Raw genomic sequence first — 16,544 nt, forward strand, 5'->3', positions numbered from 1 at the left:
TAGGCAGCATACAGTTGGATTTTCTTTTTTAATCCATTCTGCTACTCTGTGCCTTTTTATTGGTTAGTTTAATCCGTTTACATTTATGGTAATTATTGACACTTGTGAGTTCCCTATTGCCATTTTATTTCTTGCTTTCTGTTAGTTTTGTGTCTTGTTTGATCGTTCTCTTTCGTTTTTCTATCTTTTGTTTTTATTTGGTTGTATTCCATACATCTTTCCTCTGTTGCTATCTTTTTTATCTCATGTGCTTCTGTGGTGGTTTTTTCAATGGTAGTTACCTTTAAATAATGAAAAGGGTTCCTACCCTGTTCATTGTAGCGCACTATTTTGTGGGTACTTTTGCACTTCATCGTCCTTTGCTACTTTTAATCTCCATCCTCTCCCACCCTTTCTTTTTGTTGTAGTCACAGTTTAAATTTGGTTTTATTGTGTTCTTCTTGGAGCTTTTACTTGTGGATTTTTTTTGTTGTTTTTTTGTTTTTTTTTTTTCTTTGTATCTGATTGGAGAACCCCCTTTAGTCATTCCTGGAGTGGGAGTTTTCTGATGATATATTTCCTCATCTTTTCTGTATATGTGAATGTTTTTATTTCTGCTTCATATTTGAAGGATAGCTTTGATTGGTATAATATTCATGGCTGAAAGTTCCTCTCTTTCAGGACTTTTAAATATTGGGGTCCACTCTCTTCTAGCTTGTAGAGTTTCTGCTGATAAATCTGATGATAATCTAATGGGCCTTCCTTTATATGTTGTATTCTTCTTTTCCCTGGCTGCCTTGAGAATTTTTTCTTTGTCGTTGGTTTGTGCCAATTTCATTATGATATGCCTTGGAGTAGGTTTGTTGGGGTTAAGAAAACTCGGAGTTCTGTTTGCTTCTTGAATTTGAGGCTTTAGTTCTTTCCACAGGCTTGGGAAGTTCTCATCTATTATTTGTTTGAGTATGTTCTTCATTCCATTTTCTCTCTCTTCTTCTGTATACCTATATTTTTATGTTATTCTTTTTGATGGAGTCAGACAATTCCTGTAGGGCTATCTTATTTTTTTTTAAAGTTTTGAGTCTCTTTCTTCTTCTCTCTGTTGTGCATCAAGTTGATTGTCTTCTATATCACTAATCCTACCTTCTATCTGGCCTGTTCTATTAGCTAAGCTTGTTACATTGTTTTTCAGCTCATGAATTGAGTTTTTCATCTCTGTTTGATTTGTTTTTATAGTTTCAATTTCTTTGGAAATATATTCTTTGTGTTCATTGAGTTGTTTTCTGAGCTCCCTAATTGCCTTTCTGTGTTTTCTTGTATATCTGAGTATTTTTAGGATTTCTATTTTAAATTTTCTGTCGTTTAACTCCAAGGTTTCCAATATATTAAATTTTTTCTCCATAGATTTTTCCTCATCTATCTGTGTTACCTCTCTTTCTTTGTATTTATGATATTTGATTTTCTCTTTCTTAATCGTATGTGAGGGTGGTTTTGTTGATAGTATTAATGAGATTTAATAAAGAATAAGTTAAATAAAAAATCAAAGAGCTTTTTAAAAAATTAATAATTAAATAAAGAAAAATTAAATAAAATAAAAATTAAAAAAGGAAATTATTACCTTCCTCCTTTTTTTCTCTCCTCTCCTCTCCCCTCTTTGTTGAGAAATCTTGTGGTGAACTGTGAATTATATTGTACTAAATAGAACAAACAATGCCTGTAATGGAGGGCCTGAATTGGGGAGAAGTAATAAAGGGAAAAAAAAAAAAAAAGAAAAGGAGTATGGACACACAAAATGCAAATAAGGAAAAAATTTGGGTCAAGAATAAAATGATTTGCTTTTAGGTGTTGGTTGACTAAGAGTTATGATGAGAGGAATAAGAGGGAAACAGGAAAATGGGGGGAGAATTTAAAAAATTACTATTGTATTTAGTGGAACAAGAACTAGATAAAATGGAGAGCCAGGGATGGGAGCACTGCTAGTGAGTTCAAAAGGTGAAGTAAAAAAATTCCAAAATGCCACAAACATAAGTTTGAGTCCCAGATAAGATAATTTGTTCGTTATTGAAGTTTGAATGAGAGGAGACATAAAGGAGAAAGGAATAAACTAATATAGAAGGAGAAAAGAAAGAGAGAGAGAGAAAAAAAGAGGGTACCACTAAAATAAGAAAAAAGAGGAGAGAGAGAGAGAGTTAAGGGTTTTGGATTGCAACCCTCATAGAGAGAAAGGAAGAGGAAAGAAAAGATAATGGGAGATGTAACACTTATGGGTAGTGTAGTTCAAGGAGAGGAGAGTGTAAGACTGGCGGAGTTAAACGACTAAAGTGGAGGAGGAAAAAAAAATCAAGAATGAAGATAAGAGAAACAAACGAACAAATATAATAAAATGGGCTAGGTTATAACGTCTGTGGATTATCCTTGATTTTGAGAGGTTATCTTCTTGCTTTTTCTTTTCTCTCCCTCTTCCTGGTTGGTGACTCTGTACCCCGGGTTCTGCCCCTTTGGCACACTCAGGTAGATGTTTGCAGTTGATAAGTCTCTATGGCGATGTCATGTATTGTGCTTTATTCTCGTTGGCAGTTGAGGCTCATTAGCATTTATAGGCTCCGACAGTGAGAGAGTCCGTGTTCCTGGAGCCTCTCTCCTAGTCTTTCCTTCCTCAATTAGTAGCCTGATAATCCAGCTATGGGGTTGCTGCTGCCTCTACCTGGATAGTAAGAGGCTCAAAGAGCTGGCCAGTCCCCACTCTATTCCCACTCAGCACAGGGCTCTGGGTAAGTCTCAGTCAGTCAGAGCTGCTAGCATAATCAGGCGGGGCTTCCGCCCACTCAAAGACCTCTGGCTCTGCCACTCTGTCTGGTAGCACAGGCAGGCACCCACTCCCGGGCGCTTGGAGGAAACTCTCGCTCATTATCTGTGCATAGACCAGGATATCAGGCCGGCAGTCTCACACTCTGAGTGAAGCCCCCGCCACCCGGAAAAGTTTCAGCGTTGGAATTGGCTCTCACTCCCTCCCAGTGCATGGCTTTTTCAGGGCGCTGGGGTGGCCTGTAGATTTTGCTTTTGGTCCACACAAAGGCCCCTGACTCTGCCCCTCTGTAGGATAACACAGGCACCCACTGCTGAGGTGCTCGGAGGAATCTCTTGCCCACTCTTTGTGCACGCACACCAGGATATCAGGCCGGCCGCCTCACACTCCGAGTGAAACCCCCGCCCTCACGGAAAAGTTCCAGCATTGGAATTGGCTCTCGCTCCCTCCCTGTGTGCGGCTTTTTCAGGGCTCTGGGGTGGCCCGGAGATTCTGCTTTCGGCCCACACAAAGGCCTCTGACTCTGCCTGTCTGTGGGATAGCACGGGCACCCACTCCCGGGTCTTTCGAAGGAATCTCTCGCCCACTATCTGAGCGCGCCGACTAGGAGATCAGGGAAAATGGCTGCCCCGCTTGTCTTTCTTTGTCTGGGTTTGGTGCGAGTGTTAGCTTGTATTGACTGGGTTGCCACAGGCTCAGTTTTTCCTTGGCTTGGATCTCTGTGCCAAAGCCTGGTTCGGCAGTTTATGCCGTGGCCTGGATCTATTCACCCCCTTTGCCTTAGTTTCTATATTCTCAGTTCCCAGTGAAAGCACCCCTATTTAGGTTAGTGAGGAAGGCGGAGCATTTTTTACTCCCTATTTCCTTTGGGGTTTGATTATATATTTAGCCAATTTTTCGCTCGACCATACCTTCGAGTGTATTGCGAAACATCTGGAGGCTCCAAGGATAGGTTTTTCTGTTTCTGGTTGAAGATCTTGTTGAGTTTTTTTTTTTTTTTTTTGTATTTTTCTGAATCTAGAAACGGTGAGAGACAGTCAGACAGCCTCACGCATGCGCTCGATCGGGATCCACCTGGCACGCCCACCAGGGGGCGACACTCTGCCCACCAGGGGTCGATGCTGTGCCCCTCCGGGGCATCGCTGTGTTGCGACTAGAGCCACTCTAGCGCCTGGGGCAGAGGCCAAGGAGCCATTCCCAGTGCCCGGGCCATCTTTGCTCCAATGGAACCTCGGCTGCGGGAAGGGAAGAGAGAGACAGAGAGGAAGGAGAGGGGGAGGGGTGGAGAAGCAGATGGGCGCCTCTCCTGTGTGCCCTGGCCGGGAATTGAATCCGGGACTTCTGCACGCCAGGCCGATGCTCTACCACTGAGCCAACCGGCCAGGGCCCTTGTTGAGTTTTGGGGAAGATTTATCAGTTTCGCTTCCTACCACAGCATTACTCTGACCTCATCTCTTCTAGTTCTTTTAGATGCAGGGTTAAGTTGTTTATTTGAGCCTTTTCTAGCTCTTAAGGTATGCCTGTAATGCTATAAACTTTCCTTTCAGGACTGCTTTTGCTGTGTTCCATAAATTTTGAGTTGTTGTATGCTTATTTTTATTTATTTCAATGAAATTTTTTATTTCTTCTTTGATCTCCTTGTTGACCCATTTTTTATTTAATAACATGTTTAGTTTTTAAGTGTTTGAGTGTTTTTTAGTTTTTTTATTGTAGTTGATTTTTAGTTTCATGCCGTTGTGGTCAAAGAAGATGCTTGATATGATTTCAATCTACTGAAATTTGTTGAGGCTTATTTTAGGCGAAAACATGTGTTCTATCTTAGAGAATGTACCATGAGCACTTGAAAAGAATGTATTTTCTGCTGCTTTAGGGTGAAAGGTTCTGAAGATATCTATTAAATCCAGTGGATCTAGTGTGTCCCTTAGTCCTTCTGTTTTTTTCGTTAATTTTCTTTCTTGAGGATGTATTCAATGATGTTAGTGGGGTATCGAAATCCCCTACTATTATAGTATTTCTGTTGATCTCACCCTTTATATCCATCAAAATCTGCTTTATATATTTAGGTGTTCCTGTATTAGGTGCGTTGATATTTATAATGGTTATCATTTTCTGTTGGATTGCTCCCTTTATCAATATGTAGTGACCTTCTTTATCTCTTACTAAAACCTTTGTTTTAAAGTCTATTTTGTCAGATATAAGTATTGCCACCCCAGCTTCTTTTTTATTTCCATTTATATGAAATATTTTTTTCCATCCTTTTGTTTTCAGTCTATGTGTATCTTTTGTTTTGAGGTGGGTCTCTTGTAGAGAGAGGACCTATGTGTACAGGTCCTGTTTTCTTATCCATTCATCTACCCTATGCCTTTTGATTGGGACATTATTTTATTTGCGTTTGAGGTTATTATTGATATGTAGTTGTATATTACCATTTTTTCCTTTAAATCTACATTCCTCTTTTACTAGATTTTTTTCTCTTTTTGTTCTGTCTACAGCAGGCCCCTCAACATTTCTTATAGCATTGGTTTTGTTGTGATGAATTCCTTGAGTTTATTTTGTGTGTGGGTAGCTTTTTTATTTCTCTTTCAATTTTAAATGATAGCCTTACTGAATAAAGAAGTCTTGGCTGTAGGCTCTTGTTCTGCATTATTTTGAATATTTTTTGCCATTCTCTTCTGGCCTCAAGTGTTTCTGTTGAAAAGTCAGATTTTATTTTTATGGGGGCTCCTTTGTATGTCATTAACTGTTTTTCTCTTGCAGCTCTTAGTATTCATTGTTTATCTCTTAGCTTTGGTATTTTGATTATGATGTTTCTTGGTGTAGTTCTCTTTGGGTTTTTTTTTAATGGGGTTCTTTCTGCTTCTTGAACTTGTGTGACTCTTTCCTGGATCAATTTAGGGAAATTTTCAGCTATAATTTCTTCAAACAGTTTCTCTATCTCTTGTTCTTTCTCTTCTCCTTCAGGAACCCCTATTATGCAGATATTGTTTCTCTTCATTTTGTCACAGAGCTTTCTTAGAGTTTCCTCAGACTTTTTGATCCTTTATTTTTTGCTGTTCTGCTTTTTTACTTTCACTTGTCCTCTACGTCGCTGATTTGATCCTCAGCTTCATCCAGCCTGCTTTTTAAAAATTAATTTTAATTAGGTGACATTGATAAATCAGGGTACATATGTTCAGAGAAAACATCTCTAGGTTATTTTGACATTTTATTATGCTGCATTCCCATCACCCAAAGTCCAATTGTCTTCTGTCACCTCAGCCTGCTTTTAATTACTTCTAGTGTAGTCTTCATTTCTGTTATTGTGTTTGTCATTTCTGTCTGATTTTTTTTTATGATTTCAGTGCCCTTTTTGATGCTTACCATTTCTTTATTTAGATGCTCATTAAGTCAATCCATTGTAGCTTTGAGATCCTTAAGCATCCTGAGAATTATTATTTTAAACTCTGCATCTGGTAATTTGATTAGTTTCATTTTTCCAGGTCTTTTTCTGGGATTTTTTTTTTTGTTGTTGATTTATATGGCTTTTATGTTCCTCTGTCTTCCCATTGTTTCCCTTTGTGGTTTTCAGGCTTGTTCGAGTTGTGGTCTTTTTAATTAGTAGAACTGCTTTTCCTTTTTCTATATCTTAACTGGGTCAGGTGTGAGGAGCCTTTTCTTAAGATGTCACTCTAACAAGGGTTGTTAGGTCCTGAACTGATGCTCTCTTTATCTGGCCTCTGCATGTGCCCTCCCTGGACCTTCTTGGCTGGAGCCTGGTGCAGACCAGTGGAGGTCGCTGCCTATGACTGGCCTATATTTATTTTTTTTGAGCAACAGGTGATCCAGATTCTGTGGCTGCCTCTGCTAGATGCCATTGTTAATATCTACTTATGCTGGCTTTTATCTACTTTTGGCCCAGAGGATGTTTGTTTAAATGTTCAGTTTCCCTTAAGATCCACTTTCTGCCCCCTCTTATTTTTGGCTACTTGTTGGGCTCAGTACTATAGATCAGGGGTTAGATAAGGTATTGGATGTGGCTTGCCCCTTAGACTCAGATGTCATTCTATCTAACCTTTTTTATTTCATTTTATATTTTTCTTTCTTTTCAGCCCTCAAAAGGGTGTGGTCACAGGAGTCCAATGGGTGTGGCCTTTGTTTTCCCAAGGTGTGGTTTGTTCTCAGACCCGCCTCCATTGCTGCTGCCGCCTCAGGCATTCAGGCACAGGTGTTGCCAGTGCCGGCCGCTGCTATGGTCACTGGGGCTTCCGCCTTGTCTTCACGGGTGGGAATGCATGCATGTGCTGGGTCTGCCAGCCTTGGCTGGCCCCTAGCCTTCCCCTTACCCATGCGGGTGGGACTGCTTTTGTGTGTCCTTGCCTCAAGCCTGGGCCAGTTTCCTGTCTTCCGCCCTGCCCATGTGGGTGGGACTGCTTTCGCATGTGTGGGCTGCAGGTCTTGGCTGATATCTTGCCTCTGTCCCACTCTTGTGGGCGGGACTGTGTTTACATGTCAGGGCTGCAAGCCTTGGGCCCTGGTCTCTGCCCCATCCCTGCAGGCAGGACTGTGTTCATGAGTCCGAGCTGTAAGCTTTGGCCAGCCCTCATTTTCCACCTTGCCACTGAGGGCTGCTTTGGTGCACCCGGGCAGTTTTTCTGGCTTCCACCCCACCCCTGCAGGTGGGACTGTGTTCATGGACTTGGGACGCAGCTGCAGCCGGCTCCTGGCTTCCGCCTTCTCAGATGGGACTGTGCTCCCATGTCCCACTGCCGCCTACCCTCCGGTGAGTACTCAGCAGTGTAGGGGTTGCATTGCAGCTCAGACCTTAGTACTCAATACTGTATCCCTGATGGGCTTCCTGCTTCTAAGTGACTCTTCTGAGTGTAGTAAGAGAGCTTCCATTTGCTGGTGACCTGCTTCCCTGTGCTGGTATTGCTGATTCCAGGAAAAATATTCACTTTAGATTTTGGGAGTTACTTAGCCCAGGGGTTAGGGTGGCTGTCCCTCAAAGTGTTTCTCCCTGTGCCTCCTAGATTACACTCTCTTCCTGCTACTCCATTCCTCTCAGCTCTCCCTGTCCCCTGGAGCCCCAGGTGAGTGGTTGTGAAAGAGGTTTTCTGCGCAATCCCTTTAAGATGAATCTTGGGTCTGAGAAATCAGTCTCTTTCTCACAAACAGTATCCTGACTTGTTTCACAGCTAAATACTGTCCATACGCCTCTTCTAGGCTCTGGGGATGCATGCTGGGCTCAAGACCCTCCCCTCTTGAGTAAAACTCCATCACCATGTGTGTCCCTCTGGGCTGTTGCTTGCTTCTGGGAGCTGGGCAACCCTCTCTGTTTCTGCTTTTCCTACCAGTCTCAGTCTGGCTTCTTTGGTGATCTTTGGTTATAGATTCCTCTTGGTATAGCCTAAAGTTGGTTTTTCTAGATGATTGTTCTTAAAATTAACTTGTAATGCACTTTGGTTCTGGGAGGTGGAAGTTGGAACATCCGCCTACTTTATCGCCATTTTTAAATCTCTATACCCATTATTTTCATGTTGCTCTTTCTGATGGAGTCAGATAATTCCTGTAGGGCTTTCTTATTTTTTAAAATTCTTGAGTCTCTCTCCTCTTCTCTCTGTAGTACCTCTAGTTGCCTGTCTTCTCTGTTAGTAATTCTCTCCTCTATCTGGCCTGTTCTATTAGCTAAGCTTATTACCTCATTTTTTAGTTCATGTATTGAGTTTTTCATCTCTGTTTGGTTCCTTTTTATAGTTTCAGTTTCCTTGGTGAACTATTCTTTTTGCTCATTGAATTGTTTTTTGAGCTCTCTAAATTGCCTTTGTGTGCTTTCTTGTATATCCCTGAGCATTTTTAGGACTTCAATTTTTAATTCTCTGTCATTTAACTTCGAGGTTTCCCAAACACTGGAATTTTTTTCTAGATATTTTTCATCATCTATATGAGCTACATCTCTGTCTTTTGTATCCATGATATTTGATTTCTTTTTACTTAATGTCATTGAGAGTGGTATTGTTAATAACACAAACAAGAGGTAATTAAAAAAATAAAAATTGAAAAAATACAGCGAGAAAATAAAAATTCTATACTGATAAGTGGAACAAAAACTACAGAGAACAAGGAGCAGGAACTGAGTGTAAATGACAAAAATAAAAAATGAAGTCAAAACTAAGCAAAATACCACAAATAAAAATATGAATACAAAATAAAATAATTTGCTGATAAATGATGATCGAATGAGAGAAAAAGAAAAAGAAAAAAAGTTAAGGTTTTTGAAATGTAACCCTCATAAAGAAAAAGAATAAAAAATGTAACAACTATGTATAATGAAGCTCAAAAGTAAAAGGAAACAAGATAAAATTACCAAAGTGGGGGAAAAAAGTTATAAAAAATGTAATTTTTTCCTAGTTTTAAGAAATAACTTCTTCCTTTTTTTTTGGCAGGCAGCGCTGTACTACAGGTTTTGCCTCTGTGGGGCTATTGAGCAGAGGTTTGCTGATGTGTCGCTATGGCAATGATGTAGGCTGGGCCTCAGTCCTGTTGGTAGGCAGGGCTTGTTAGGGCTTGGAGGCTCTGACAATGGGAGTCTCAGTTTTCCAGGTGCCTCTCCCCATGTCTCTCCCAACTGAGCTAGCAGCCTGGGGACTTAGCTGTGAGGTTCTCCCCAGCCACTACTTGCAGAGCAAGAGACTCTAAGAGCAGCCAGGTCCTTCCTCCAGCACCACTCAAAGCACAGTTCTGGGTAAGGCTGTGCCAACCAGAGCCGCCAGCGAGAGCAGGCAGGGCTAGGAGCTGATTGCAGATCTGGGGCCTTTCTAAGGGCCAGAGGACAGGTCTAGCTCATCTCAGGGTGCTGCAGGCTGGGAGCCCATTGCAGATCAAGCACCTTTCTAAGAGCACCCGGTCATGTCTAGTATGCCTCAGTGCTCCACGGGTCTAATCTCCACAGGCTTCTCCCTTGTGCACTGTTTGGTAGCCCCAAGCAAGCCACGTGCACACCCAGCCTCCATGCCTTCAGCAGTGCACACAGAGGTCTGCTCTTGCCCACTTAGGAGGACAGCACCTGTGATCTCAGTCAGACCCAGGAATGCGCTTTGAAACCTATATCAGCTGGTGGAGGTGCCCTGCCCAGACAGGTCTAGGCCTAGGGATCCCGGCCCTTGTGCACTTCCGGTGCTGTTGGTTGGGGAGCCGGGACTATTCAAAGACGTTGGCAATAGCCCACGCAGATGTCCACCACTGATAATCTCAGGTTAAGCCCTTCAGCCTGCCAGTGTACGCACACGTGCCCTTGCCAAAGGTTTCAGGTGGAGCCACTGGCACACCGTGTGTAATTGTGGACCCAGGAGTGCACAAAGCTGCTGGTACCGGTGCCGGCTTCTGTGTGCACCCTGCACCAGCAACTTTTATTGAAGCCTGTTGCCCATGCTCGCCCCGTGTCAGTAATCTCAGGCTGAGCCCGTGCGCTCTCTCCTCTGCTGGATCATCTGCCATATCGCAGATTCTTCCCTTTGCCCCAGACCCTCTGCTTCTCTTAATTGCAGACAAAAGTATTTCTTCCTTAGATCCACGAGGAAAGCAAAATACTCTGTTTCTGTCTTATTTCCTTCAGCCACCTTTTCTCCTAATCATACCTTTGTCTGGTATGTGTATATTTCAGGTGTTCCTGAGATTTTTTTCTTTGTCTTTAGTTGTTGAATTTGTTGAAATTTGAAGGGGAGATATCAGGGCACCCCCTCATGGTACCATTTCTCTCAGAATAAAATATTTTAACAGGTGCTTTAAAAAAACCTATGTGAACACCCAAGCATGCTCCCCTTGCTGACGTGATGGTAGGCATCTGTGCAGCATGATGGCTTAGGTGGGATGTTCATCTCCACTCCAGTCCTCCTGTGGCGTTTAGGAAAGGGCCTATTAGAGTTACGGAGATTGGGGTCTCTGGGTCACTGATGGGACTCTTCAGGGATCAGCGATTATACTTCTCTGAATTTTCATCACAGAGTTCTTAGCCAGTTTCAGCAATCAGCAAGATTTACCTCATAGGCTTGGAACTGAGGCCAAAATGCATATGAAATATTAATCAAGGGCCATGTTGCATTTTATCATGGCTTGCACTTTGATATTAACTGTCTTTGGAAGAATTTGACTCATGCACATATAACACTTCCATGGCTACCATTATGCGTTTCCCAAGCCATATTCCTTAGGCTCCAGGAAGGGACCCAAGATTTAATTAATGATTTCTCACATTTGATTAAGGACTCTGGTCTCTGGGGCTTGCGATGAGTTGCAGGTGTGTCTGAGAAGATGTTTCCAGCAAACCTCTATACAGGCGTTTGCTGTCTGTGTGGTCCTTCCAGTTTGTTCTTCCATCTTTTGTCTCTGATCTATTCTCAGGAGGAGATAGTACACTGGGGCGTCTCTGCCCACCCCACTGTTTGTTAAATCTCTTGCTCAAAAACGGGATCCAACAGAAAGGTTAAGGCTTCCTAAGGTAGTCTGAGAAGGAACCTTTGAAGACAGGACGTTATGCTTGTGTCTGCTCTGCCCAGACACAGCCACACCTCGAAACTTTTTTGTTTTATTGCTACCTATAGTACAAAGCTTGTGGAGGTCCAGTCTACTTTCCTTAGAAGGACTTTGCTTTCCCTCAATGGGTCCAAGCCCAGTATCTTGACATTTGGGGTCCTCTGGTGTTGGAGAGACTCCTTTGACAGTGTAGTGTCCACCTTAGTCACAAGCTCCCCTCCATCCGCTGCAGACAGGCTCTTTGCTCTTTTTCCAGGTTTCCCATTTCTCTTTTGGAAACCTTGCCTCCATCTCCTCTCCTGGAACCATTTCTCTTTTCTGAGCTCTCCTAGTGCATATTTGCCCATTTCTTACAGTAATCTTATCACCTTTGTTTAATGGTCACCTCCCACGGAGCTGGGCTGCACCTTATTTTCTGTATTTTTCCATGACATGATAGACAATAGTCTTGAAAGATATAGTCGGATTGTGGAATTGGAAACTATGGGTGTGCTGGGTGTTCAGAGTGGCTTTAAAGGGGGAAAGCATGTGTAACCTTTCCCATATTCATATCAGGTTGCAATATGTCTATTAAATAATAAAAGTAATGAAGTAAGCAGCACAAATTTAGTGCTTAAGAGGAGGGATTCTGGGGTCATGTTTGAGTTGGAAACATGCTTTGTATTTTATTGCTATGTAAGCTTCAGCAAGATACTTCATTCTCTAGATTTCAATTTTCTCACCTGTAGAGATAACAACATGTATTTCGGTGAACATAAAATTTACCACTATTATTTTCCCTATTCTTCAAAAAGAGAAAGCTTTTGCCAACTAAATAATGAAAACTTTCTGTGGCTTAGACTTTTTATTTTATACTGATTGAAATAGCTCTTTTAGATGTATATAGGCTTTTCAAAAATCACAATCACTCATATAAAGAAATGAATGGGCAAAGTTTTCCTAAAATGTTTTCATATTCAGAGTCTGAGCTCTGAAACACATTTCGATTCAAAGTAATCAAGGCTCATGTTTCTCCCACACGTCACTGTCCTGTGTATAGGAAAGCTATTGGTGATACCACTTTTTTTTCCCCCTCTAAAGGTGAACTGCTATTTCCTGTAGGATTTTCTGCCAAGGCTCTAACACTGCTCTTTGTTTTAAATGCGGTGCTTTTCTGGTCTTACAAGTTGATGACAACAGAAGGTTTTCAGCCACGCCCAGGGCTGGAAGGGTCCTTACATGGTTTGCACAGTAAAACACCAGGGGTTGGCAGGTGGTTGGCCAGGCCACCAAGAATAACAGTCACGTAATAACAAGTTTATCTGGACTACCTCCTGGATGATAGTGATTGTAAGACAGACCCCTGGATCAGAGGTGTTGATATGTTTTTTTAAAAAAGTACGTCTTAGGCCCTGGCCAGTTGGCTCAGCAATAGAGCATTGGCCTGGCATGTGGAAGTCCCAGGTTCAATTCCTGGCCAGGGCACACAGGAGAAGTTCCCATATGCTTTTCCACCCTTCCCCCTCTCCTTCCTCTCTATCTCTCTCTTCCCCTCCTGCAGCCAAAGCTCCATTGGAGCAAAGTTGGCCTGGGCGCTGAGGATGGCACCATGGCCTCTGCCTCAGGCGCTAGAATGGCTCCGGCCACAATGGAGCAATGTCCCAGTTGGGCAGAGCATTGCCCCCTGGTGGATCCCGGTCGGGCACATATGGGAGTCTGTCTGACTGTTTCCCCACTTCTAACTTCGGAGGGAGGGGAGGAAAAAAAAGTATATCTTAGAATAGATAATATAAGGCATTACCTACCCTCTCAGCATTGTAGTAAAATTTAAAGGAGAAAAGGTTTGTGACTTTTACTGTGATTATGGTTATAATAAATTCCTAGGAAATACAGTGGAACCCTCTAATAACAATAGCTATTGCTTATGCAGTACTCATTTATGTGATATATTTAATAATTGATGTTATAATTTTCATATTAAAATTTTTTCTAATATATGGTGGGGGGCAAAAGTTGGTTTATAGCTGTGAGTATGTGAAACATAGTTTATTCTTGTATTAGTATTTATTAATTGTTGTATTATTTTCCATACAAACAACTGTAAACTACTTTTCCCCGTGTAGTTTTCCTTTTGTATAGAGGCATGCTTTACATTTTGTGAAATGTGCAGATCTTATGTCTAGTTCTGTGAATTTTGACACTTGTGGTTTCAGCAACCCTCTCTGGGTATTTTCATCACCCAGAAACACACCCTTGTGCCCTTTCTCAGTCATCATATCTCATCCCACCATTCTCCAGGATGGTCTGTTCTAGCATCTTTTCCCATGGATTAGTTTTGCCTGTTTTGGAAATTATATCAGTGGAATCATGATGTATGCACTTTTTTGGGTTTGTTTTTCTTTTCGAGATAGTTTCACATCCCTGCGCTTCTGAAGAGTCAGTGCCCTTTTCTCGCTGAGCCATCTTCCATTGTGTAGTTATCCCACTGTTTGCATTCTCATCTTGTGGACATTAAGGTTGTTTCCAGATTTGAGTTTTTGTGAGTAAAGCCACTGTGAATAGCCAAGCATGTTTGATTACCTGTTTTTATTTCTTGTGGATAAATATGTAGTAGAAATATTGGATCAAAGAATAGGTATATGTTTAACTTCATGAGGAACTGGCAGAACTTTGCTCAAAGTGGTTGTGCCATTTTACTCCAACTATGACTGACAGCTCTGGGGGCTCCATGTCCTTACCTGGTAGAGATTTTCAGTCTAGTGAATTTGAGCCATTTGAGTGGTTTTATAGTGGACTCTCTGAGGCTTTAATTTGCATTTTTTCGGTGATTACTGATTACCAGCACTTTTTCATATACTTATTAGCCATTTGTATATATCACTTTGTAAAGTGCCTCTTAAGTCATTTACCCATTTTCTAGTAGGGTTGCTTGTGTTTTAATTATTGAGTTGTAGGATTCAAGTCTTTTGTCAGACATGCATTGTGGATGTCCTCTCCCTGTCTGTGGTTTGCCTATTAATTTCCTTAATGGTATTTTTTGATGAGTAGAGGTTTTGTAATTTTGGTAAAGTCCATTTATCCGTTTTTTTTTTATAGTTAGTGTTTTCTGTGTCTTATCTAAACTTTTTGCGTACTCCAAAGTCAGAAAGTTATTCTCTTGTATTTTCTTCTAGAAGCTTTATAGCTTTTGCTTCTACAGTTAGGTCTTTGATTCATCTCTAACTGAATTTTGTGTATGATTTGAAGTGGGGATCAAGGTTAATGTTGTCCCCATTCAGGTAGCTTATATTACAGTATATTTGTTAAAAAAATATTCCCTTTTCCTCATTGATTTGCTTTGGCACTTGGCTTGAAAATCAATTGACTCTGAGTGTGATCTACTTCTGGTTTGTCTGTTCTGTTCCATGGACCTGTTTGTCTATCTGTATGCCAGTGTGATCCTATCTTGACTTACTGTAAGTTCAGCGTTAGTTTGAATTCAGATAGCATATATCCTCTAACTTTGTTTTACCTTTCAAGGATTGTTTTGGTCTAACTAGGTGTTTGAATTTTCTTTTACATTTTAGAATGTTTGGCAGTTTCTACAAAAGACCCACATGAGATTTTGATTAGAATTATTCTGAATCAATGGATCAAACTGAGGAAAATGTAAATCTTAATGATACCAGTTTTCCAATGTGTGCAGATATAGTATATCTTCTAATTATTTGCTTTCTTTAATTTCTCTCAGAAGTTTTAATTGGTTCTCTGTGTAGACATCTTGCACACATTTCTTTAAATTTATCTCTATTTATTTTGACTTTCAAAATATCTCACACATGGTATTTAAAAAATTTTATCTTCCAATGGTTTGCTGCTGATATTTAGAAATACGATTGACTTTGTACCCTGCAACCTTGTTAAAGTCAGTGTGCCGTGTAATTTGCTCATTGCATTTACTTGTATTTGCTCTGTGCGTTACATAATTTCATGTTTATTGTTCTTACACCCACTTATGAAGCAGGTTCAACCACACTTTATATGAAGTTTGCTGAGAAATTGCATATGGTACATTCCTTGCTCAAGGTCATTCAGTTTGTCATTCAGAGGAACAGGAGGTCTAGGATTTAAATTGAGGTCTAGCCTGACTGCAAGGCCCAGTCCTTTTCCACCCTATATTTGGAGATTTGAATGTACTTATAGCATGTGGCTTCCCTGGATTTCACCGGGACATTTTTGCATCATCATGTTTCACAAGGAGTTGAATTAGCCAATGGAACCTTTAAACAGACAAAAGAATAAGGTGATGAAAGGACTGATGGCTTTTTCAGTTTAAGAAGGAGGTCAGGGTTCTCCCAGCTTCTTGAACAGAAGACTGCCCATGCCCTTGGGGGTGGCTTCAGGGGTCACCCCTCACCCACATTGCTAATATGCATTAGGCATTGCTGAATTGTCCCTGCATGGGGAAGCTGTCAACTAGTTTTCCTCCCTCTCTCCCCCATCTGCTGCAGGAAGCCACTTCTGTACAGCTAAGGAACTCACAGAGGAGATCAGATCCCTGACATCAGAGTGGGGAGGGCTGGAGGGACTCCTCAACAGGCTGGCAGTGCTGAGTTCCAGCAATGTCCAAAAGCTGGGAAGCATTGAAGAAGATTACAGATGGCTGCGATGGGAACTGGACCATGAGAACACCGCGCACGGTAAGGAGTCACAACTGTTGCCTGGGGGAACATTTCTGAGATTTATTGTGTTGTGTGGCCAATGGGTCATTCTTGGCATCATGTGGACATCACTGTGGAGGGTGGCTTGGAGCACACAACACTTCTCCTGGAGGAATTTTGTTTTTGGCAGGAGTCTTGGAAGATAGGGTAGAATTACTTGGCAGTTTTTGTTTTGTGATCATGTGAGGGCATTTTTTTTTTCTGTCTTCCCCCCTCCTCTCCCTGGATTTGCTAATGGCCTTGTGATTATTTAGTGCAATCTCTCCCTTGGCAGAGACCTTGAGAACTTTCTCTGTTTGACTGTTATCTTCCTTTGTTCCTTGGCTTTGTTTTCTGGCTCACACAGAAACAGATGAAAGGACTGAGAAAAGAGCATGGAGTGGCTCTTCTCTGTGTGTGTGTTTCTGAGAGCGTCCGCCCCCCACCCCGGGGAACGATGTGGGGGACACCAAGGCTGCCTTAGCCAGAGGAGCTGCCCATGGGAGGAGTTAGACCTCCTACTATTTCCTCATTCCCATTGTAAAGTTAACTTTGCTGACCTTGAGGTTTGCTCCTGGGGAGGGGGGCAGTAGTCT

The 16,544-nt window shown here is 41.7% G+C and overlaps 1 protein-coding gene across 1 annotated transcript in view; it reads left to right on the forward strand.

Moving 5' to 3' along the window:
* Window positions 1-16,544, forward strand: part of DISC1 (DISC1 scaffold protein) — a 440,648-nt gene that overhangs the window by 178,061 nt on the left and 246,043 nt on the right. Inside the window, 1 exon segment of the mRNA XM_066360151.1 lies at window positions 15,760-15,948. Within this exon segment, the coding sequence (XP_066216248.1) occupies window positions 15,760-15,948 (189 nt within the window).

The sequence above is a fragment of the Saccopteryx leptura genome, chromosome 1, assembly GCF_036850995.1.
Source record: "Saccopteryx leptura isolate mSacLep1 chromosome 1, mSacLep1_pri_phased_curated, whole genome shotgun sequence".
NCBI classification, from domain to species: domain Eukaryota; kingdom Metazoa; phylum Chordata; class Mammalia; order Chiroptera; family Emballonuridae; genus Saccopteryx; species Saccopteryx leptura.